Source organism: Protopterus annectens, chromosome 6.part0 (genome assembly GCF_019279795.1).
Source record: "Protopterus annectens isolate FY-2018-M chromosome 6.part0, PAN1.0, whole genome shotgun sequence".
NCBI lineage: Eukaryota > Metazoa > Chordata > Ceratodontiformes > Protopteridae > Protopterus > Protopterus annectens.
The window spans coordinates 1,160,304,961-1,160,324,620 of NC_056737.1; the positions used below are offsets into that span (position 1 = coordinate 1,160,304,961).

Here is a 19,660-nt window from a genome sequence, read left to right on the forward strand (position 1 = left end):
GCTAATCAACCAAACTATAAATACATATTTTAATGTGTTACCTGCAAAACGGTGGTCATGAATACGGAACAGCCCATGAGAACAAAAATCATAAGTCCAGTCACTCTTTGCTCCCGAATTCCAAGGAATTTTGGCTGCTCTCCAGGAGCTGAACATTCTGATTCTAGTTTTAAGCTGTTTACATGAGTGATCGATAGAACGGTGGCAGCTACAAACCAGGGGAGTCCCATAACTGAGCACACGCCAAGCATGATGCCGACCATTAACAAGTCTAAATGGTATCCACATCCTTTCTGTGAAATGAAAGAAAACACACTGTTAACTAATGAATAAATCCAGCTTCGTTTCATGTCTAAATTTGTTACACTTGACAAAGACTGATTGATTTTCCCATTATATTGGTATAAAAGCTGTAGATAGCATTCTATATAAAATAGTAGCCACAATAGTAGGTTTATAAATACATTGCAGGAAGGTATGTATAATATCCATCCATCCACAACCTCTTTTTCCATTTTTGCACATGCTTAATGCTAATATGAAAACCTACCACAAGCTGTTTTTTTCTTTTATTTTTTTTACCTCTTGTCAAAGAATATGACTACATTTTAATCTGAAATACATGGTTTTGGACAAAAATCACAAAAAAAAAAAAAAAAAAAAAAACTGAGATAAAGCTCTAGCCATTTAGCCATATTCTGTGAAAGAAGGTATAGATGAAGAATGACCAGCTTGTGGTAATTCACATTTCACATAAGCACTAAGGGTTTGTGAATACTCTATGCATGCTAATTGCACTGGTTTCACAAAATAATACCTTTTTGTTCTGTGACAACATATGTCCAGAGTGGCTTGAGTTTGCTATTGGTTCTAAAATAGCAATAATGTATGCAAACATTGTGCTGTCGGAATACCATAAATTGTGAGGTATTTTACTTTTAAACTGCACAGCATTCATTTTTATTTTAGATAATTCTGATTAAATAGCTTTAGAAATTTATATTTACTTGAAAAATGTTAAGAAAAACAATTATTTGTTATCACAGCAGCATGCAACTGAAGCGTGTTTACAGTAATGTAACTAAAGAGGAAAGCGTCATCACATCTAACGACAAATGAAACGTTTGCTGAAGAGATACAATGTCTTGCGTAGAATTTTGCAAACAAGGTGACAGAACACAAGCGAATGATATAGCCATGGAAGAAGAAAATTGTAGTAAACAGGATTGTGCAAAGCCCTTCTTGCAAGGTACTTCCAAATACTTTTCATAATATAAGAGCATCCCCTGGGAATTTAACTTCTCATTTACATGTTGCATGAATTTTAATGGCAACTGAAGCATTATTAGTGAGAATGGGAATGCATTTTTGGTGTCTAGTGATGTTAAAGATATTGCTGGTGGAACGTTTCCATGGAGCCGAGGGATTAAACCCTGACTGTGACCTAGCGGCCCCAGGATCAACTAGTGGCCAAGGAGATGAACAAGCTAACAAGGGGCGGTAGGACCAAGTAACTGATGTTGAGGTAGGTGATCCAGCAGATACTGTGGATAGACAGCCGCTGAGTATGTGAGGTACAAGCAAGCAAAATCTGGGGTAATGCTACTCAATGCTAGAAGTCTAAACCTCAACATGCATTCACACGAGGCACTCCTTATAATGGAGAACATTGACTTCTATGCAGTGACAGACACCTGGTTCAAGGCTCCAGAGTGTACACTTGCATTACCAGGCTATAATTCATACCATACCTTTTGGCCACCTAACCTGGACCAAAACACTAAAGGCGGAGGCGTGTCCATATTCATTAAGGATATCCACACCTCCAGGCTAATTGCTCAGCATAATGCATCTGAGATTATCCAAGTGCAACTAACTTTGGGCAAGACTGCAATCCAAATTGTAACTTGCTACAGATCCCCCACCATGCCCCAGGATTCCCACTCCTCATTTCTTGATACACTGGAAAATATTAGGGTACAACCCAACACCCTAATAATGGGTGATTTCAACTACCCCACCATTAACTGGGAAAACTACTCATGTACCAACTCTTTTGCTCAACATTTTCTGGAATTCATAAATTCCAATGCCTTGGATCAACTTATCCACACCCCCACCAGGGGCAGCAATATCCTAGACCTGGTCATTACCAACATGGGTGACTGGTGTTCCACACCAGAGGTCAATTCCTCATTGGGCTGATCCGACCACAAGCTAATCACCCTAAACATCCACATCCTGCCCTCACCCCCCATTAGGGAAACCACCGTAAAAAATTCTCCAAAGCCAACTTCATGCTTCTTAAGACAGAAGTGGCAAACGTCATGATACCCATGCAGATGGACAATAGAGCTAAGACTGCTGAATCCTACACAAGTGCACTTTATAAGCACTTACACGAGTGCATGGATCATGCTATCCCTAACAGAAACAAGATGCTATCCCCCCAAAAAAGGAAGCTAATCTGGTGGTCCCCTGCCATAAACAAACTCTACAACAAAAGAAAGAAACTGTTGCAAACAAGAGTAAAATCCCATGATTGGAGGAACTCCCTGGTCAGCCTCAGCAAGAAGCTAAGATCCCTCACAAAATCCTCCAAAGCTAGTTACGAAAACAAAATCGCCACTGATTCTAAAGACAACCACAAAGCATTCTATAGCTATGTCAAGAATCTCAATGGCAACACTCAGATCTGCTCTGAGTTACAGCACAATGGTACTAAATATACAGAACCAACTGATATTGCCAACATCCTGGCAGATAGGTTCAGTGCTAACTTTACCCCTCCTCACCCCCTAAAGGGCCCATCTCTATACCAGAAGAATGCAAAGTTCCTGTAATCACAGCTGCATAGGTAAAAGCCACACTCTCCAAAGCCAAGGACACAGCATCCATGGGACCTGACAACATCCCAGGCTGTGTTCTACATGAACTGCGGAATGAACTTGCACCACACCTAAGCATCATGTTCAATCATAGTCTCACCTTAGGCTTTGTGCCCACTGAATGGCGCACATCGACAGTTATCACACTCCACAAAGGGGGAGCCACCACGGACCCTGGGAACTACCACCCCATTAGCCTAATGAGCCTGGTCTGTAAGGCCATGAAACATATCATCGTGGAACTTATAAAGACATTGGTAATCCCCAAACTCTGGACCCCACCCAGTTTGGGTCTGTAAAAGGCAGATCATGTCTCGTAAACCTGATATACTTCTTTGAAGCAGTCACCAAAGCCGTAGACAAGGGTAAGGTGGTTCACACAGCCTATCTAGATCTCGCCAAGGGTTTTGACACCATCCCCCACTCTGGAATTATAGATAAACTCACTAAACTAGGTATAAATCCCTATGTTACAAGATGGGTTGCCAACTGGCTCACTGACAACCCACACTGTGAAAGTAGCAGACTCCAAATCCGATTTCAGACCATTGACAAGTGGTGTACCACAGGGTTCAGTCCTGGGTCCTCTCCTGTTTGGTATCTACTTTTCTGAAGTATGCAGGCTAACACAGAAGGTCTTTGGCTAATGAAGTTCACAGATGACTGCAAACTAGGAGCCATAAACAAAACTCCTAATTATGTGGGCATCCTACAAAAGGGCCTCACTGAGACAGATGCCTGGTTTCAAAGCCATGGCCTCAAGCTTAATGTCAAAAAGTGCACTGTCATCCCCTTTGGTAAAAACTCTGTACCCATGAGCTACCACATAGGTAGTAGTCTACTTAACACCGAAAGTGTGATAAGAGACCTTGGGACACAGGTGGAGAGTAGTCTCTCCTTTGATAATCACATTGCCACAGTGGTCAGGAAATCCTTCTACGTGGCACTCCTCATCACAACAGGTTTCTCATCCAGAAAAAAAGTGGTCATTGTTCCCCTCTACTCATCACTCATTAGACCCATTATAGAGTACAACGCCCCTTTTGGTATGTACCTCACAAAACATCTACAACAACTGGAAAGGCCACAGAAATACCTCACAAAGAGGATTACCAGCCTCAAACAGATGCCCTACGCAGACCGTCTCAAAAATTAATTATGAGATAATGGGATGGCTGAAGGTTGGCAGGAAGTTGGGATAAACTGATTTAAAGAATGTTATAGATGACAGTAGCATGGGCGGCCACGGTGGTGCAGTGGTTAGCATTGCCGCCTCACAGCAAGAGGTTCTCCGGTTCGATCCTCGGCTGGGGTGCCTTCTGTGCGGAGTCTGCATGTCCTCCCTGTGGTCGCGTGGGTTTCCTCCGGGTGCTCCGGTTTCCTCCCACATCCCAAAGGCATGCTGCAGGTGGATTGGACACTCTAAATTGGCCCTAGGTGTGCGTGTGAGTGTGCCTTCTGTGGAAGGTTGGGCGCCAGGCTGGCAACTCGACACCGTAAAACTCCACTGCCATTCAATGTGCGGACAGGTGATCCGCTGTGGCGACCCCTAACCGGGAAAAGCCGAAAGAAGAAGAAGAAGAAGAAGATAGATGACAGTAGCATTTTAAGAGATCAAATAGTTTAAACAAATGTCTGTGTTACAGTGAATGATACTGACTGTAGCACTACCACTGTAGTTTTATGATGCTTAGTAGATACTTTGCACAGCACATAACAATGAAAATGCAACAAGATTGTTTAGGAGCACATCTTTGAAACATTTATCAGAAATTAGATGGAAAACTGCACAAATGAACTATATAAGCCTGTTTTGGTGTCACTCTTCAATTCAAGTTTCAGGTTTTAGAAGTTATTTATTCTATAATCATGGGTGGTGATCTGACTGTATATATGAAATAAAAAGAATTATATTCAAAGCCTACAAAGCACTAAACAAAAACGAGTCATGCATGTCAATACAAAACCTGTGTGAATGCGATATGGCCTGCTGCATTAGCTTTCAGTTTCAAGTTTTGTGATTTTTTATCCAAACATTTATACAGCAGCTATTATGTTAATACCAAACTAGTAACCCACCAAAGTGAATGTCTTTGAATGTTAATTATAGTAAAGGGAGCACAAAATTTGAGCAATGAAAATTTTAACAGCATGACTGATTAAGACATCACAACAAAAAGTACTGCCACACTGTATAGTTCTAGTCAAAATGTGTGACGGTAATGCAAGCCCCGTTACCCAGCGGGCATACTATCATCTTCCTTATATTACACTAACACCAAATATTCCCTTCTTCAATCATTTCTTGTAATAATTATAACAGATAAAGAAAAGAAACCAGGGTTTGGGGTACATGCTGGAGTTGTAATTCAACAAAAGTGATATAGGCGACCTTCCTCGCGTACTTCTTATTCATTTGAGAAGTTAAAATAATTGTTGATTGTTTTGGAAGATATGCTTGATGATAACTTAGTGAAGGGTATGACTGCTGTACAAGATTTTACCTCATATTTGTGCTCTATTCCTCATGAAATTTGTGATTGTCTGGCAATTCATTGAGGATTGAAGCTACTAAACAATAACAGACATTTGGGGTTCAGACTCCCTATCCTTCAAAAAATGCTTGCTAATGCAAAATCTGTTAAGTTTTCAACTTTCTAAGTTTATAGGAGGATTTTTGGGCCTTTATCCCCCACTATTTTAAGCTTTGTTCTTACTATAAAAGGTTGAGAGGTATGTTTGCAAGGCCTTTTGGGGAAGTCAAACAAAAAATATACTGAATTTGTCAATTTAATGATGGCTTATGACCTTAGGAATGCAAGACATATCACTGTATAGTCCAACATGAACATGTATAAGCCAAACTCATAACGTAAGTCATGGAAAAAGATCATTGCAGCTACTGACCAGAGTGAATAATAATGCCTTCTTTGAGAAAGTAAGGTCATAGCTTCATGCTAAACTTAACTTAAGCTTTAGCTGCTGAGCAGGTTAGCCACAACAACAAGATTCAAATTCTTAGATGATACAGTAAAATCCTTTATAAGCAGCAACGGCTGAAAGGCCACCGCTATGGACGATGACTTTTGTCTAAATGAGCTTGCATTTCATGATAACCTCATGAAGTTGTTTTAAGTTGTTTTCAAAGTTATATACCCAAGTGAAGGGGAACAATCAGTCATAAAATGCATGAACATGTAGATATATGCACTGAAAAGCCAGAGTGGCTTGAGTCACTTTCATAGGTTCATAGATTGTTATAAGGCTAATGACCCAGGGGGCCTGTCGAAGCCTAGCCAAGTTTTTCTGAAAGAATAATGATGTCCTGTATCCAAAAAGACTTTGAAGGCCAGGTATTTATAAGCTACCTCTGTAAATAAGGGACATGGGCGCTTACCCAGGTGTAATTTTCTTATTCCCCATCCATTGGTCTAGATTGCGCTTAAACTGGGTAACAGACAAACTCAGTTTCACATGGATGGGAAGCCTGTTCCATAGGAGTAGCAGTCTCTGGGACACTCGTCTCTCCAGCATGTTTTGTATGTGTCTCTCTAGCATGTTCTGTTTAACTCACAGACAAAATTCAGGCCCCTAGACCTTGTATTTGGCCATAAAGAAAGGTATTCATTTTTCAACTGTATACAGAAGGCCTACTAAGCAAGTGGACTATACAAAACACCATGCACTTGATAGTAAAGTTTACAGAGGAACGCAGTGATTTAAAACTACCTTAATGGGATGAAGGTTTTTGGAAATGCATTTGGAAATAAGCCCTTTTGTACATTTTCCATCATGTTATGGGAAATCAGTGAACTTCAAAATGATAATAATTTGATGAAAGCATACAAAGTGCAAGCTCTTCGGAATTCCTGCTATGCAGATATGTATGAAATAAGATAAAACATGCTCTTAAATTTACTGCACTTTAGACTGCACAAACTGTGGCAAACAGGTGTTTTTAAGAAAGAACAATGTGAAAAATAAATCAGTACATGTCCTTAGAGATGGCCAACTGACAGCAGTACTTTGCATTACAACTTTTGTAGAAAAACAGAACCAGATTTTGGCATATATGCATATTCCTGAAAGTATTCAATGTGTCAGCAACTGAGATCCCTGTCAAAAGTGCAAGACCCTATACTGCAGTTCTCAGTACTTTAAAAAAACACACTGCCAATTCAGAAACTTGCAGTTAGAGTATTAAGTCCATCCTACCTGCTAGCCTAGTTCAATATGCGGATGACTTGACCCTAATCTGCCCAGCCAAAACTCTCTCTCTAAACTTCAAGACCTTGCACAACAATCCTGAAACATGACTAAATGATTCACAACTCATTCTAAACTCTAAAAAAACTAAATTTCTGTTCTTTTTTCGAAAACACAATTCTTCCAGAACAGCACTATTCACTATTCACTATCACCTGTGCCAAAACACCATGATAGAAGATGTAAACCACAATAAAGAACTGGCAGCCATCACAGATGACCAGTTGAAATTTGACCACCATCCATCACACATGGTTAACAATCTCATTAAAAACTAGGTATAGAGCAAAACCCTTCCTCACTGACATGGCCTGAAAACATCTACTTTCTTACTGCCATTTCTTCTCTATGGTGCCCCAATTTTCACTAACCTTTATATCTCACAACTATCCAAACTTAAGCAACGTTATAAAATAGCCAAATTCGCTATAAACTAAAGCAATAGAACACACCAATGCATAACACTTAGAGAATTAAACTGGTTAGAACTACCACATGACCTAGCTCTTTCTCTAAAACTGCAATATGCAGGCTTCTCTATAAGCCAGAAAACTGTCCATCCTTTAACAATTTAATAAAACATTACTCCTTGAGCATAATTTTACTCTCTAGAGAAAAATCAGTATAACCGTATCATATAATGGTGCAGGTGACTCTATAATCAAATAGTGTAACTAAACTATGGAACCACATCCCACTACCACTGAAATCCATTACAAATTGAAACTTATTTAAAAGACAACTAAATCTTCACCAGTCAAAAAAAAAAAACAAACAAAAAAGATCTACTCCCTTACATGGGCACCCCCCCCCACTTGTTTGCAGACTCTGTCCCAATTAGTTTTGTTTTCCATGTCTCCCAACTGCCACAATGACATCGGTTTGCAAGCAGAAAGGATTATTCAGAAGCTGCGGCGATGACGTCAGTGCGTATGTCTGGTTTGCGAGCGGGAACGGATTATTCAGAAGCTGTTTGCAAACAGAAAAAGCAAGGATTATTCAGAAGCTGTCAGTACGTATGTCTGGCTGGTGTTTGCGAGCAGGAGCATTCAGAGTGGAGCTGCATCTGTTGACTGTAATTGGAGTATTCAGAGTCGAGCTGCATCTGTAGTTGCAGAGTGGAGCAGGAAAAATTTACTTTCAGAAGCTGAATACTGCCTGCCGGATCAGAGTGAGTAAGTGTAAGTGGAGCTGCATCTGTTGTCTATAATTGGAGTACTCAGAGTGGAGCTGTGCCTGTAATTGCAGAGTGGAGTGGGAAGGATTTACTTTCAGAAGCTGAATACTGCCTGCCAGATCAGAGTGAGTGTGTGTAGGTGTGTGTGTGTGAATGCCCCCAACAGGATAAATCTGGTGGCTAGAGGTACTCAGACTCAAACCCTGTTCCTTGGGTACAGGAAAAAAAGAGCCTAAAGTCCCTAGCCACCATCACTTGTGAATTTATACCTCACATTTTTGTTCTGTTCCTCTTCTGGTTTGGTAAAACAAAACCTTTTATTCTAGCTATTTTCTAAGGTTATAAAATCAGTATTTGAAATGTGCCCCTATTTTGGGGCTGTATTCCCCCATTATTGGCTTTGTTCGGGATTTTTGTGCTAAGAGGTTGAGAGCTATGGTGAGAAGTGAGAACTGAATTCACTAAATGATATGATAGCCATTTAAGTTTGTCTTCCTGTCTTTCAAGAAACTGCTGGTTTAGCTTAGTAGTATGTTGCTCTGACTGTAGTGCTCTGGGTTCAATACTTGGCAGTGAAATGCATGGTGGTAACACAACATTTTATGCAAGCAACTTTCCAAAATTATACACGCAATGTTTAAAATGAGTCTCTGTTTTTTGGCCTTTTGCCCCCCCCCCCAATTGAAAATAATTTCAAGAAGCTGTGCAACATGCCTATGGCTTGCACTACTGTGATTCTGTATTTATATATTGTGTGTAGAAGTAGACTGTTATCATGGAAATGTTCTGAATAGGGCAGTTTTGTCATTATTGGTGCATGCATTTTGCTTCATTGCCTACTGGAAAAATGTTCAAGCAATAAATTTAAAATGCAATTGTGTGTGGAAGTAGACTGTTATGCAAATGTTCTGAATAGGACAATTTTGTCATTATTGGTGCATGCATTTTGCTTCATTGCCTACTGGAAAAATGTTCAAACAATAAATTTAAAATGCAGTTGGATGTGGAAGTAGACCTTTATGATGGAAATGTTCTGAATAGGACAGTTTTGTCATTATTGGTTAATGCATTTTTGTTTCATTGCCTACTGGAAAAATGTTTAAACAATACATTTAAAATGCGCTCTAACTTAAGTCTAACAAGTCTGTTGTATTATACAAGGAATATAATTTAATACAATCAGGAAGGTGAATCAAGGAATGCATACATGTATGCATGGCCCTAAAAATGTGTTTGAAAACATCCCAGAGGAAAGTGTGAAAAGTTCAAAATCATGGGCAAATTTTAAGCTTTACTCTTGTTACCAAAGCAATGGATGAAGGTAAAACAGTTCACACCACATTACCTTGACCTGCCCAAGCCTTTTGATACAATCCCCTACTCAGGTGTAGTACAAAATATGAATAATGTAGGAGCAAACACTTCCATCACCAGCTGCATTGCCAACTTGGCTCACAGGATGCAGAAGATCAAAACAGGGGAAGAGACCAGTCACAAATGGAGTGTCCCAGGGTTCAGTGCTGAGACTTTTTCTGTTTGGCATATACATCTCAAAAGTAAAAGGAAATACCAAAGAGCTTTGGCCAGCTAAGTCTGAGATGACTGCAAGCTAAGAGAAGTTATTGAATCCCCAAATGACTTAACCATCATGCAGGAAGATTTGTCCCAAATAATAACTGGTGTCAAAATCATGACAATGCCCTCTGAGAACTGATAATTGTTTGGCATTTGGGAACTTGTGTGTACAGTGACCTAACTTTTGACCAACATGTGCCTAGAGTCATAAGAAAGCCTTTCTGTATTGCACAGCTTATAAACAAATTGATTGCGACTAGCTCTAGGGATGTTGTTGTCCCCTTTACAAAGCTCTCATTATGTCAATCATTTTGTATAATGCCCGCTTTGGCATGTATCTGTTCAGCCCCATGCAACAATTGGAATATCTTCAGAGATACCTTACTAAAAGGATACAAGTCCTAAACAATAGGTCTTGCATGGACCACCTCAAAGATTTATTACTATACTCAGTATCCTACAGAGTGCTTAGAGGTAACATGTCTGGCATACAAAGCCTCCTCTGACATAATACAGATGGACCTACTGAACATCAACAAGTCAAATGGCATCAGAAATACTCAGTCCAGGTATCTAAACTGAATGTTGTGGAGAGATGGATATATATATCACAGAGGCTACCCCTGTTCCGGAACAGACTATCCATAAAAATAAAGCAAAGCTCATCCATCCATATTCAAATGCAACTTGGATCAAAGGATGGGTAATAGAAAATGTACTCCAGGATTTCCCCTCATGTCACTAATGGATAGACGCTGTTCCTAAATGCTGCATCCCTTACATGGCCCTCTCAAATTATCTATGGTATGATCACAGTTCTTCTCACTAGGGCTAATATACAATTATCAGCCATGGGGATAGCTAAGACCAATCAGAAAATGTTAATTCAAGCACCAAAAGGGAATTGGCTAAGCTTAAAATGTCTTCCAAGTGAACCTATGTTGGGATAGCAAATAGTTATAAAAAAATTACACTTTTTAGTTCACTAAGTGCCCCTGTCACCCTCTGCCCCCACAGTCTTTAACAGCTTCCGGTACTTATGCTCCTGTACAACTCCAGGGTAAATGGCACTGTAATCTTCAGCTTGCCATATCATCAAATCATTTGGCTTCACTCAGAATCATGTGCCCCAGAACCAGTTCCACCAAAACCTAAGTAGATTACTAGTATCTCCCAGCCATGTGACATTGCCTGCCACCCCACCTCTGTACTTCTAATGTAAACCGTATGATAACCATATACAATTGTCTCTGAATGTACTTAATATCCCACCTCTTGACTATATTAACATTTTCTGCCCTATCCAGATCCTTCCATTGCTACCATTTATTTGAATTTCTACTCACTAATTACAGGATCTATTATCTATTTGACAAACCTATTAATGCATCTCTTCAAATGCTCTCTGTTCAACAGCTACTAAATACACAAGTGCCTTTTATACTGTAATAGTGTAATTTATTTCATATGATTGTAAACTAATTAACAAATATGTGTGTAATTTTAATGTATATTTCTTCGTGTATGTTCATGGAAATTACTGAATGTCTTTTTAAAATGTTTGTAACATTTCGGAGCTTTCCTACCTGGGCCTCTACTGAACAGGACTCTAACTAAACTCAGTTGGACAAACCAGGTAAAGAAAAGCAATATAAATAAAATAAATAAAAATAAATATAAAAATGCTTTAGCAAAAGAGCCTTACACGTATGATACCTCCACAAGTTGCAGTGGATCTATTTCATAAGATTGAATGAACAGACCATCAAAACCGATATGGTCGAGACCATATGATCAACAATTCAGTCCTTCAAACCGTTTTGGCTTTGATCGCATTACAATAGGGATCAGGAAATTTGCCCTTTTCCCCACTGTAGTGTGATCTTGGAGTTGGTATATATAATTAGTAGGGAGTGGGGGGTTCAGGGTGACTTCCCCACTGCAAAAGCATTGTTTCTGTTGTATGCAAGTGTTGTTTAGGTTTGCATTTTGTTTTAGATGGACTGAATTGTCAAACATATGGTCTAAACCATATGGGTTTTGACGATCTGTCCATTCAACCTTTTGGCATGGACCTCTTGCAGCTCTACCTCCACTCTCCTGTTGCTTTGTTATACTCTAAGATCATTCTGCCTTGGGAGAGGGCAGTACTCCAAGATACCTTATTTCAGACACAGTGTACATTTCCCTATCTTAGCAGCTAATTAAAAGGAATGAAGTTACAGTTCAGAATTTCAACAGTCAATGGAGTGATATTAATCTGGACTGTACCGGAGACTACTTTTCATTGCTTGCTTTCTGCATGGCTTTGAGTAGTTCCTTTATATGAATTTTACTTTGGACTCAGAAGTAAAATTAAGGAGGATGGGGGGGGGATTATCTGCCTTGGGCACAAAATGTTAGGAGGTATGACAGCAGGTATGGTGCAGGAGTACATTAACGCCATTTAGAAATGAATGCTGCTACCGCGTTTGTAATTTAATAGTAGCAACCTGCTGTTATATATGTAGTAAGTGGTTACAACAGTTACAGAGTGAAGAGATCTTCTTTTTCAAGAATAACTTGTTTTTGTTTTTTTTTTCCCCCTTCAACTTTGAATTGAGAGGACCAACAGACTGAGTGACAGCAAAGGGAGTGAGGTTACCTAGCTATTGTTCTGTTTGGTCTGAAATAGTTTTTGCTAGTTGCAAGATACATTCACCTGCATTTGCACAGCTATATCAATAACATTGTAAAAAAATATTTTTCACATAACATCCGGGTCTTTAAGCAGGTAGCACTGAGAACTAAAGCTCTAACTTGTTAATGAGCTACTTCATGTGCCAAAGTTACAGAGTTTGAAACTTTCTACCTTCATCTGCCCACTGTGGGGCCTTGAGCAATTCACTTAAGCAGACAGTGCTTTGGAATATGGGATGGGATATTCGTGGACTCCTAGACTGCATGCGTAATAACTGCTTAGGAACTCAGTCTGGAACCTCCAGTGTTGAATGTGACCATCGAGGGTGGTCACTCATACAAAGTTGAAAGAACTAATTCTAACACTTGTGTGATGACCCACCACTGGATCAGTAATCAAGGAGCTTCAGTCCTCATCACTGGCACTTGTGGGGGGACATTCACTGATAGGATAACAGGTACACACACACAGTATTTCCAGATGCAGCTCTCGGCATCAAGTGCAATTTCCCTTAAGAGCACACAGAGACCACAATCAGTCTGGGGCTGCTTTCTCTCATTTTCTCCAGATCCCCAGTAAGACTCCCCACTGGCACAGCTATAGAGTTGAGATCTCAGCTGAATGACCAAGCCAAGACCTCCAGCACCCTCTCTGTCTAACCAGTGTTTTGTGTCCCTGCCCAAGTAGCTGACACACACACACTCTTTGAGGTTTGATTTATACACACAAACCTGGGAAAGGATGGCACAGGTTTACTAGCTGTGCCCCCTTCTGCCCAGATTATAAGGTAGTTATCACTGCCACCAGTCACTCCTTGTCAGCTACTTTATAACCCTTAACAAAAGGTATCTAATTTTACTGTGTAATATTAACATTAATACAAATGGTAGTTTGACCAAGAGCAAGGCTATTAGGAGTGGCGCACACAGTGTCACCAAATAAATATGCAAGTACTCTCAAAACTTAAATATCTCTACACAGATTGGCCACAATAAAAGGTTTAAATATATTTAATAATAAATAATAAAAGAACAAGATAATACTAAATATATATATATATATATATATATATATATATATATATATATATATATATATATATATATATATTCACAGTGACATCAGAGTTCGAAATCACGGGAAATATTTAAAACAACATTGAAGAACAGTCTCAAATAAATAAATAAAAAATACTATCCAAAATAAGCTTTACCTATATTCCTGACTGTATCTGAGAGAATTATTAAATCCTAAAAAACTTACTAATAGAGTAAGGCAGATGTGGTGAATGGTGCTTCTTGTTGTTGTCAGGTACAAGGCAGAATGTAGAATGCTCTGTCTCAGTCAGAGACTTCTCAAAATAATATCTAAAATATTACTGCTGGGATAGCTTGCAGAATGACATCATTTCTGGTCATCTGACTTCTAGGTCCCAGGCAACCCCCCACTGCTGTCAGCTGGTAGCATTTATCATCTACCTGTAAAAATACATAGACAAGGGCTTCTGCTCAGATCTTTGACAGGTGCTGGAATTCATAAAACAACTGCATTCCCTCATGCTTCCAAAGTAGTAATTAGTTCACCCCAAAGACAATACAGAAAGCTTCCTAGTACAGACTTTGTGTCTCTAGCTGCCCTGAAAACTGTCAGATAGCCTCTTTATGGCCTAGCCTATAAAGTGATTTAATTTCAAATATTTTTCTAAAATTGCTTGCTGGACTGAGGTTAATCCTCCGTTTTCCTCTGTTAACATATACATTTAAACAGTTACAATAGTGCATGTATATTTCTGTTCTCTTCCAGTAGGCACACTATGGATACATTTTAAGCACAAGCACTTTACAAGTACCTTTTCAACACAAACATCTGTACACAGCAGTTTGATATACACATGTCATACACTTCTAATACATTTATAGCACAAGCATCTTATATAAATTAGTTTGCTATTCACAAATGACATATAATTATTTACAAAATTCCAGCTAGCTGTGCTGGCAGTACCTTCTTTCATCACCCCTCCCCTTCAAAGACTCAAGCTAGTTTTTCAAGTGATCCTTGCGAAATGTTGCTTGAGAGGGATGATCCTATCTGGGAATACATTGCTCCATACCCTGTCTTGAGATCCCAGCTGCCTTTGCATTGCTGACCCCATTACACTGCTGCACTGTCATATCATGTGTCTACAACCCTAGGCTTCACCATAGTAACTCGGGATTTTTCTGGCTGACTTGCTGTAGCCATAGACCCCCCCCTCTGAGTCCTCCTGCCTCCTATTGCAAATGCTTAGCACAACAGCCTCTCTGTCATGGTAAGGTTTCATCATGTTAACATGGTACAGTCTGTGCCCCTGCCTCCTGCCTAGCAGTTCTACCATGTATTTAACATCATTGATCTTCCTTACCACTTTGAAGGGTCCCTCCCAAGCTGCCAGCAGCTTGCTGTGTTTGACAGGAATGAGAACCATAACCTGCTACCCCCACATCATACTCTTTGGCTTGAACATTCCTGTCATACCAGACCTTTTTCTGCTGTTGGCCTTTTGCCAGGTATTCCTGGGCCAAGCCCATGAGTTCCCTGAGCCTTGCCCTGAGGCTTAGGACATATGTCACAGCAGACTCCTTGTGGGATTCACATTCACCCTCCCACTCATTGCGAATCAGATCTAGAGGTCCCCTTACCCTATGTCCATACAGCTACTCAAAGGGTGAAAAACATGTGGATTCCTGGGCCACCTCTCTGTAAGCAAACAACAGATGGGCAAATATTTGTCCCACTCCCTCTTAAACTGGACTTGAAAATGTCCATAGCATTGTCTTTAGTGTAGAGTTTAACCTCTCCACCAGACTATTAGTCTGTGGGTGGTAGGGAGTGGTTACCCCGCAGTGCTCCCACAGACAAGCCAGCAGGTCTGACATGAAATTGGTACCTCTGTCTGTCAGTATTTCTTTTGGGAAACCTATCCTGATGAAAATCTCTAACAAAGCATTTGCCACCTTTTCTGCCTCAATGGAGGACAGGTCCTCCACCTCAGGGTATTTGATAGCATAATCTAATACCACTAGGATATAATTCTTTCCTGTGGAACTTGGGGTACTCAGAGGCCCCACAATATCCATAGCTACCCTCTGAAATGGCTCTGCAATCACAGGCAAAGGCACCAAAGGAGCTTTGACCTTGTCTCCCACCTTGCCTACCTTTTGGCACTGCTCACAGGTCCTGCAGTACCCTGTTACATCCCTGGAAATCTCAGGACAATGACAGTTCTGCAATAATATGTATCTTGGTACATGTTATGCCCATATGACCTGTAAAGAGAACATCATGGGCTATGGTTAGAAGTGCTAGACAGTAGGCTCTGGGAACTACCAGCTACTCTCATCCTTTAGCCCTCCCTCAGGGGTCCATTCTTTATAGAGTATCCATTTGTCCCAATATACAGATTCCCCCTTTCCTTGAGAATCAGGTGCCTCCTTAGCTACCTCCCTCAAGCCTTGTAATGTAGTGTCTGAGAGCTGAGCCTGCCTCAACTCTCTCTTTGTAACCCTTCCCATCTCCCCTTCCACAGAAATTCTGGTATAACCTGACAGCTGTGGCTCACTGTCAGCCTGTGTACTACTACTCACCTCTGCCCTTGGGCAAGGAAACATAAGTACCACCAGCAGCTGTGACTCACCTTCAGTCTCACTGCTACAGGGTAGCTCCCTCTCTGAAATAACTACCTCACCAGTCCTGGCTTCAAGTGTGTGGTCTGACTGGGTCTCCCCCAGGCTACCAGACTCACATACCTGTTTCCAAGCCTGACTGCATGCAACTGGATGCACACAAGATACTGCATTATCAAAATCATTCCCTGACATCTGCAGGGATATCCTGAAATACACCTACTTGCTTGCTTCCTTTTTCACCTTCCCAGTCAAGGTGAGCCATGGCCAAAGGTATTTGGATTGGGGTCCCACCTAAAGCTCTGACTGGAGTAGACTGCCAAGCATGTAGTGCTCCTCTGTAACCATTGCAGGATTTACAATGGTTAGGGTCAGAGGTTGTGTCTCTCTTAGCAGTGGCCTGATTCCCATCTACTAAGATAGGATATAACCTTTTGTGGTAGTTTGGTACCCTTGTTATCTCCAGGCAAGTTACTGCTGGCATTCTGTCATTCCCACTTGCTGACTCCCCTAGCTTTTGTTCCTCACCTTGTCTCTGTGGACATCTATATGCTACATGGCCCCACTGGTTACATTTAAAACATTTAACCCTTGATCCTAGCCATGTACCTGAATTAGTGGCTTCCCCTTTTACTGGCAGACTCTGTTGGGGCAGTTTTGGCTACCACCATGGGTTCCCTTATACCCATGTGTAGCACTGGGTATCCCTTTCATGTGCAGTGATGCCCTGCTTTTTATGTATAGGTCTCTCTTTTTCCCCAACTCATCTGTGGTGTAGCATTCTCTATCTGCCAACCAGATTCACATCTGCTCAGGTAAAGTGCTAAGGACTTGTTCCCTCACCATAAGATTTGCCAGCCCTTTAAAAGGGGTGACTTGACACCCACTCACCCACCTATGGAAATAAGTGCTTAACTCAGCAATATAATCACACACACTTGCATCTGCCTTGTGTCTATGCTCACAAAACCTTTTTTTCTATAAGCTTCAGGTGTTAATTTAAAGCATTCTAATAAAGAATTTTTAACTGTATTATAATTTAAGCAATCAGTATCAGACAATAATTTAGAAAGAGCAGTTACAGCTTTACCATGGACTAAGGGGGTCAGGAACAGTACCCAGAACCCTTTGTCATCATTATACTGTTTACATACCCTTTCAAACATGAATAAAACTATCAACATTATCACCCTCTGTAAATTGTGGAAGACATTTACTCTCCTTTATTACTTCTGGGGTTTGGTTATTCCCTTCTCCATTACCTCCATGATCCTGGCAAAGAGTCAGCATCTCCTTTTCATGTTGTCTCTTCCTCTCAGTTTCTTCAGTCTCCAAACATCTCAGTCTCTCCTTTTCTTCAGCCTCCAAACACCACAGTGTCTCTGCTGATTCTATTTCCAAATGTTTAGTCTCCAGTTCAGGTCTCTTTAACTCCAGATGGATTTTTAAGTCCTCTGAGGAAACAGTGAACTGTCCATTTTCTGACAGTTGTACATCCCCAAGGCCAGTCTGGTTGTCTTTCTGGTTGCTGGTCTGTGCTGCAGCTGTGGTTAAGGCTGCAATCATTTCCACTTTAGTCAGGTTGGTATGCACCAGTCCTTTGGCTTGGCACATCTCAGCCAACTGGCTCCTTGTCAGCTTGCCATAATCCTCTGCTGACATCATTGCCTACTCTTTCTGACTAACTAAGCTAATAAAAAATAAATAAAACTAGTGTGATATGAATCTCTGAATGTCTACCATGTGGCTGCCTGAGAGTACAAACGCCTTGTTTAGTGACCACTGTTTACAGGCTACATGAGTTCATTATCCACACCACTGAATCCCAATATGTGGTGTGGTGATCCCACCACTGCCACCAATTAATGTGTGACAATCCACCTCTGGACCAGTAATCAAGGAGCCTCAATCCTCACTACTAGCACCTGTGGGGGATGTTCACTGGGAGGATAACAGGTACACACACACACACACACACACACACACACACACACACACACACACACACACACACACACACACACACACACACACACACACACAGTATTTCCAGATGCAGCTCTCTGCATCAAGTGTAATTTACCTTAAGAGCACACAAAGATCACAGTCAGTCTGGGGCTGCTTTCTCTCCCTTTCTGCATATCCTCAATAAGACTCCCCACTGGCACAGCTACAGAGTTGAGATCTCAGCTATCAGCTGAGTGACCAAGCCAAGACCTCCAGCACCCTCTCTGTCCAACCACTGATTTGTGCCCCTGCCTAAGTAGCTGACACACATACATTCTTTGAGGTTTGATTTACTCACACATACCCAGGAAAGGCTGGTACAGGTTTACTATCTATGACCCTTTCTGCCCAGATTATAAGGTAGTCACCCACTGCCACCAGTACTCCATATCAGCTACTTTAGGACCCTTAACAAAGGGTGTCCAATTTTACTGCATATTATTAATATTAATACAACCAGTAGTTTTACCAAGAGTAAGGCTATTAGGAGTGGCCCACACAGTGTCACCAAATAAATATGCAAGTACTCGCAAAACTTAAATATCTCTACATAGATCAGCTGCAAAGAAAGGTTTAAATATATTTAACAATAAATAATAAAAGAAAAAGATAATACTAAATATATATTCACAGTGACATCAGAGTTCAAAATCACAGGAAATATTTAAAACAACATTGAAGGACAGTCTCAAATAAATAAATAAATAAAATACTATCTAAACTAAGCTTCACTATATTCCTGACTGTATCTAAGAGAATTACTATACACTAAAAATTACTAATAGAGTAAAGCAGATGTGTTGAATGGTGCTTCTTGTTGTTCATAGGTTCATAGGTAGGTACTAGGCTATTGGCCCTAGGGCCTATATAAGCCTAGCCAAACAGTACACTGGCTTTTGCCAACCACAAAAATTATTTTCCTGTGCCCCTGTCAAGCGGAGCCACGGAAGTGATCCCTGGGGTGAATTTCCTATCTCCCATCCAATCATCAAGAGTTTTCTTGAATAGTGCTAATGAGGAGCTTTGTTTGATATAGATAGGTAGTTTGTTCCAGAGTATGGGAAGTCTCTGGGACAGGAATCTATCCCTCCAGCATGTTCTGTTTATTGTGGTGACAAGGTTTAGGTTGCTAGAGCGTGTAGCTCGGAGGGATTGTGATTTCTTTACATGGAGCATGTCCAACAGCTCTGGGTTTGACATAGCTTTGTATGTTAGGCAGAGAACGCCTCTGAGTAGGCGATATGCGACATAGTAAAGCTGGAGTTTTTTGAGACGGTCTGTGTAGTGCATCTGTTTGAGGCCAGTAATCCTCTTTGTGAGGTATTTATGTGGCTTTTCCAGTTGTTGTAGATGTCTTGTGAGGTACATACCAAAAGGGTCGGTGTACTCTATAATAGGTCTA

The 19,660-nt window shown here is 40.6% G+C and overlaps 1 protein-coding gene across 1 annotated transcript in view; it reads right to left on the reverse strand.

Annotated features, from left to right (window-relative positions):
* The window catches only part of SLC4A10 (solute carrier family 4 member 10), a 3,247,445-nt gene that overhangs the window by 573,250 nt on the left and 2,654,535 nt on the right, over positions 1 to 19,660 (reverse strand). Inside the window, exon 19 of the mRNA XM_044074780.1 lies at positions 42 to 293. Coding sequence (XP_043930715.1) covers positions 42 to 293 — 252 coding nt within the window. The remainder of the gene's footprint in view (positions 1 to 41; positions 294 to 19,660) is intronic.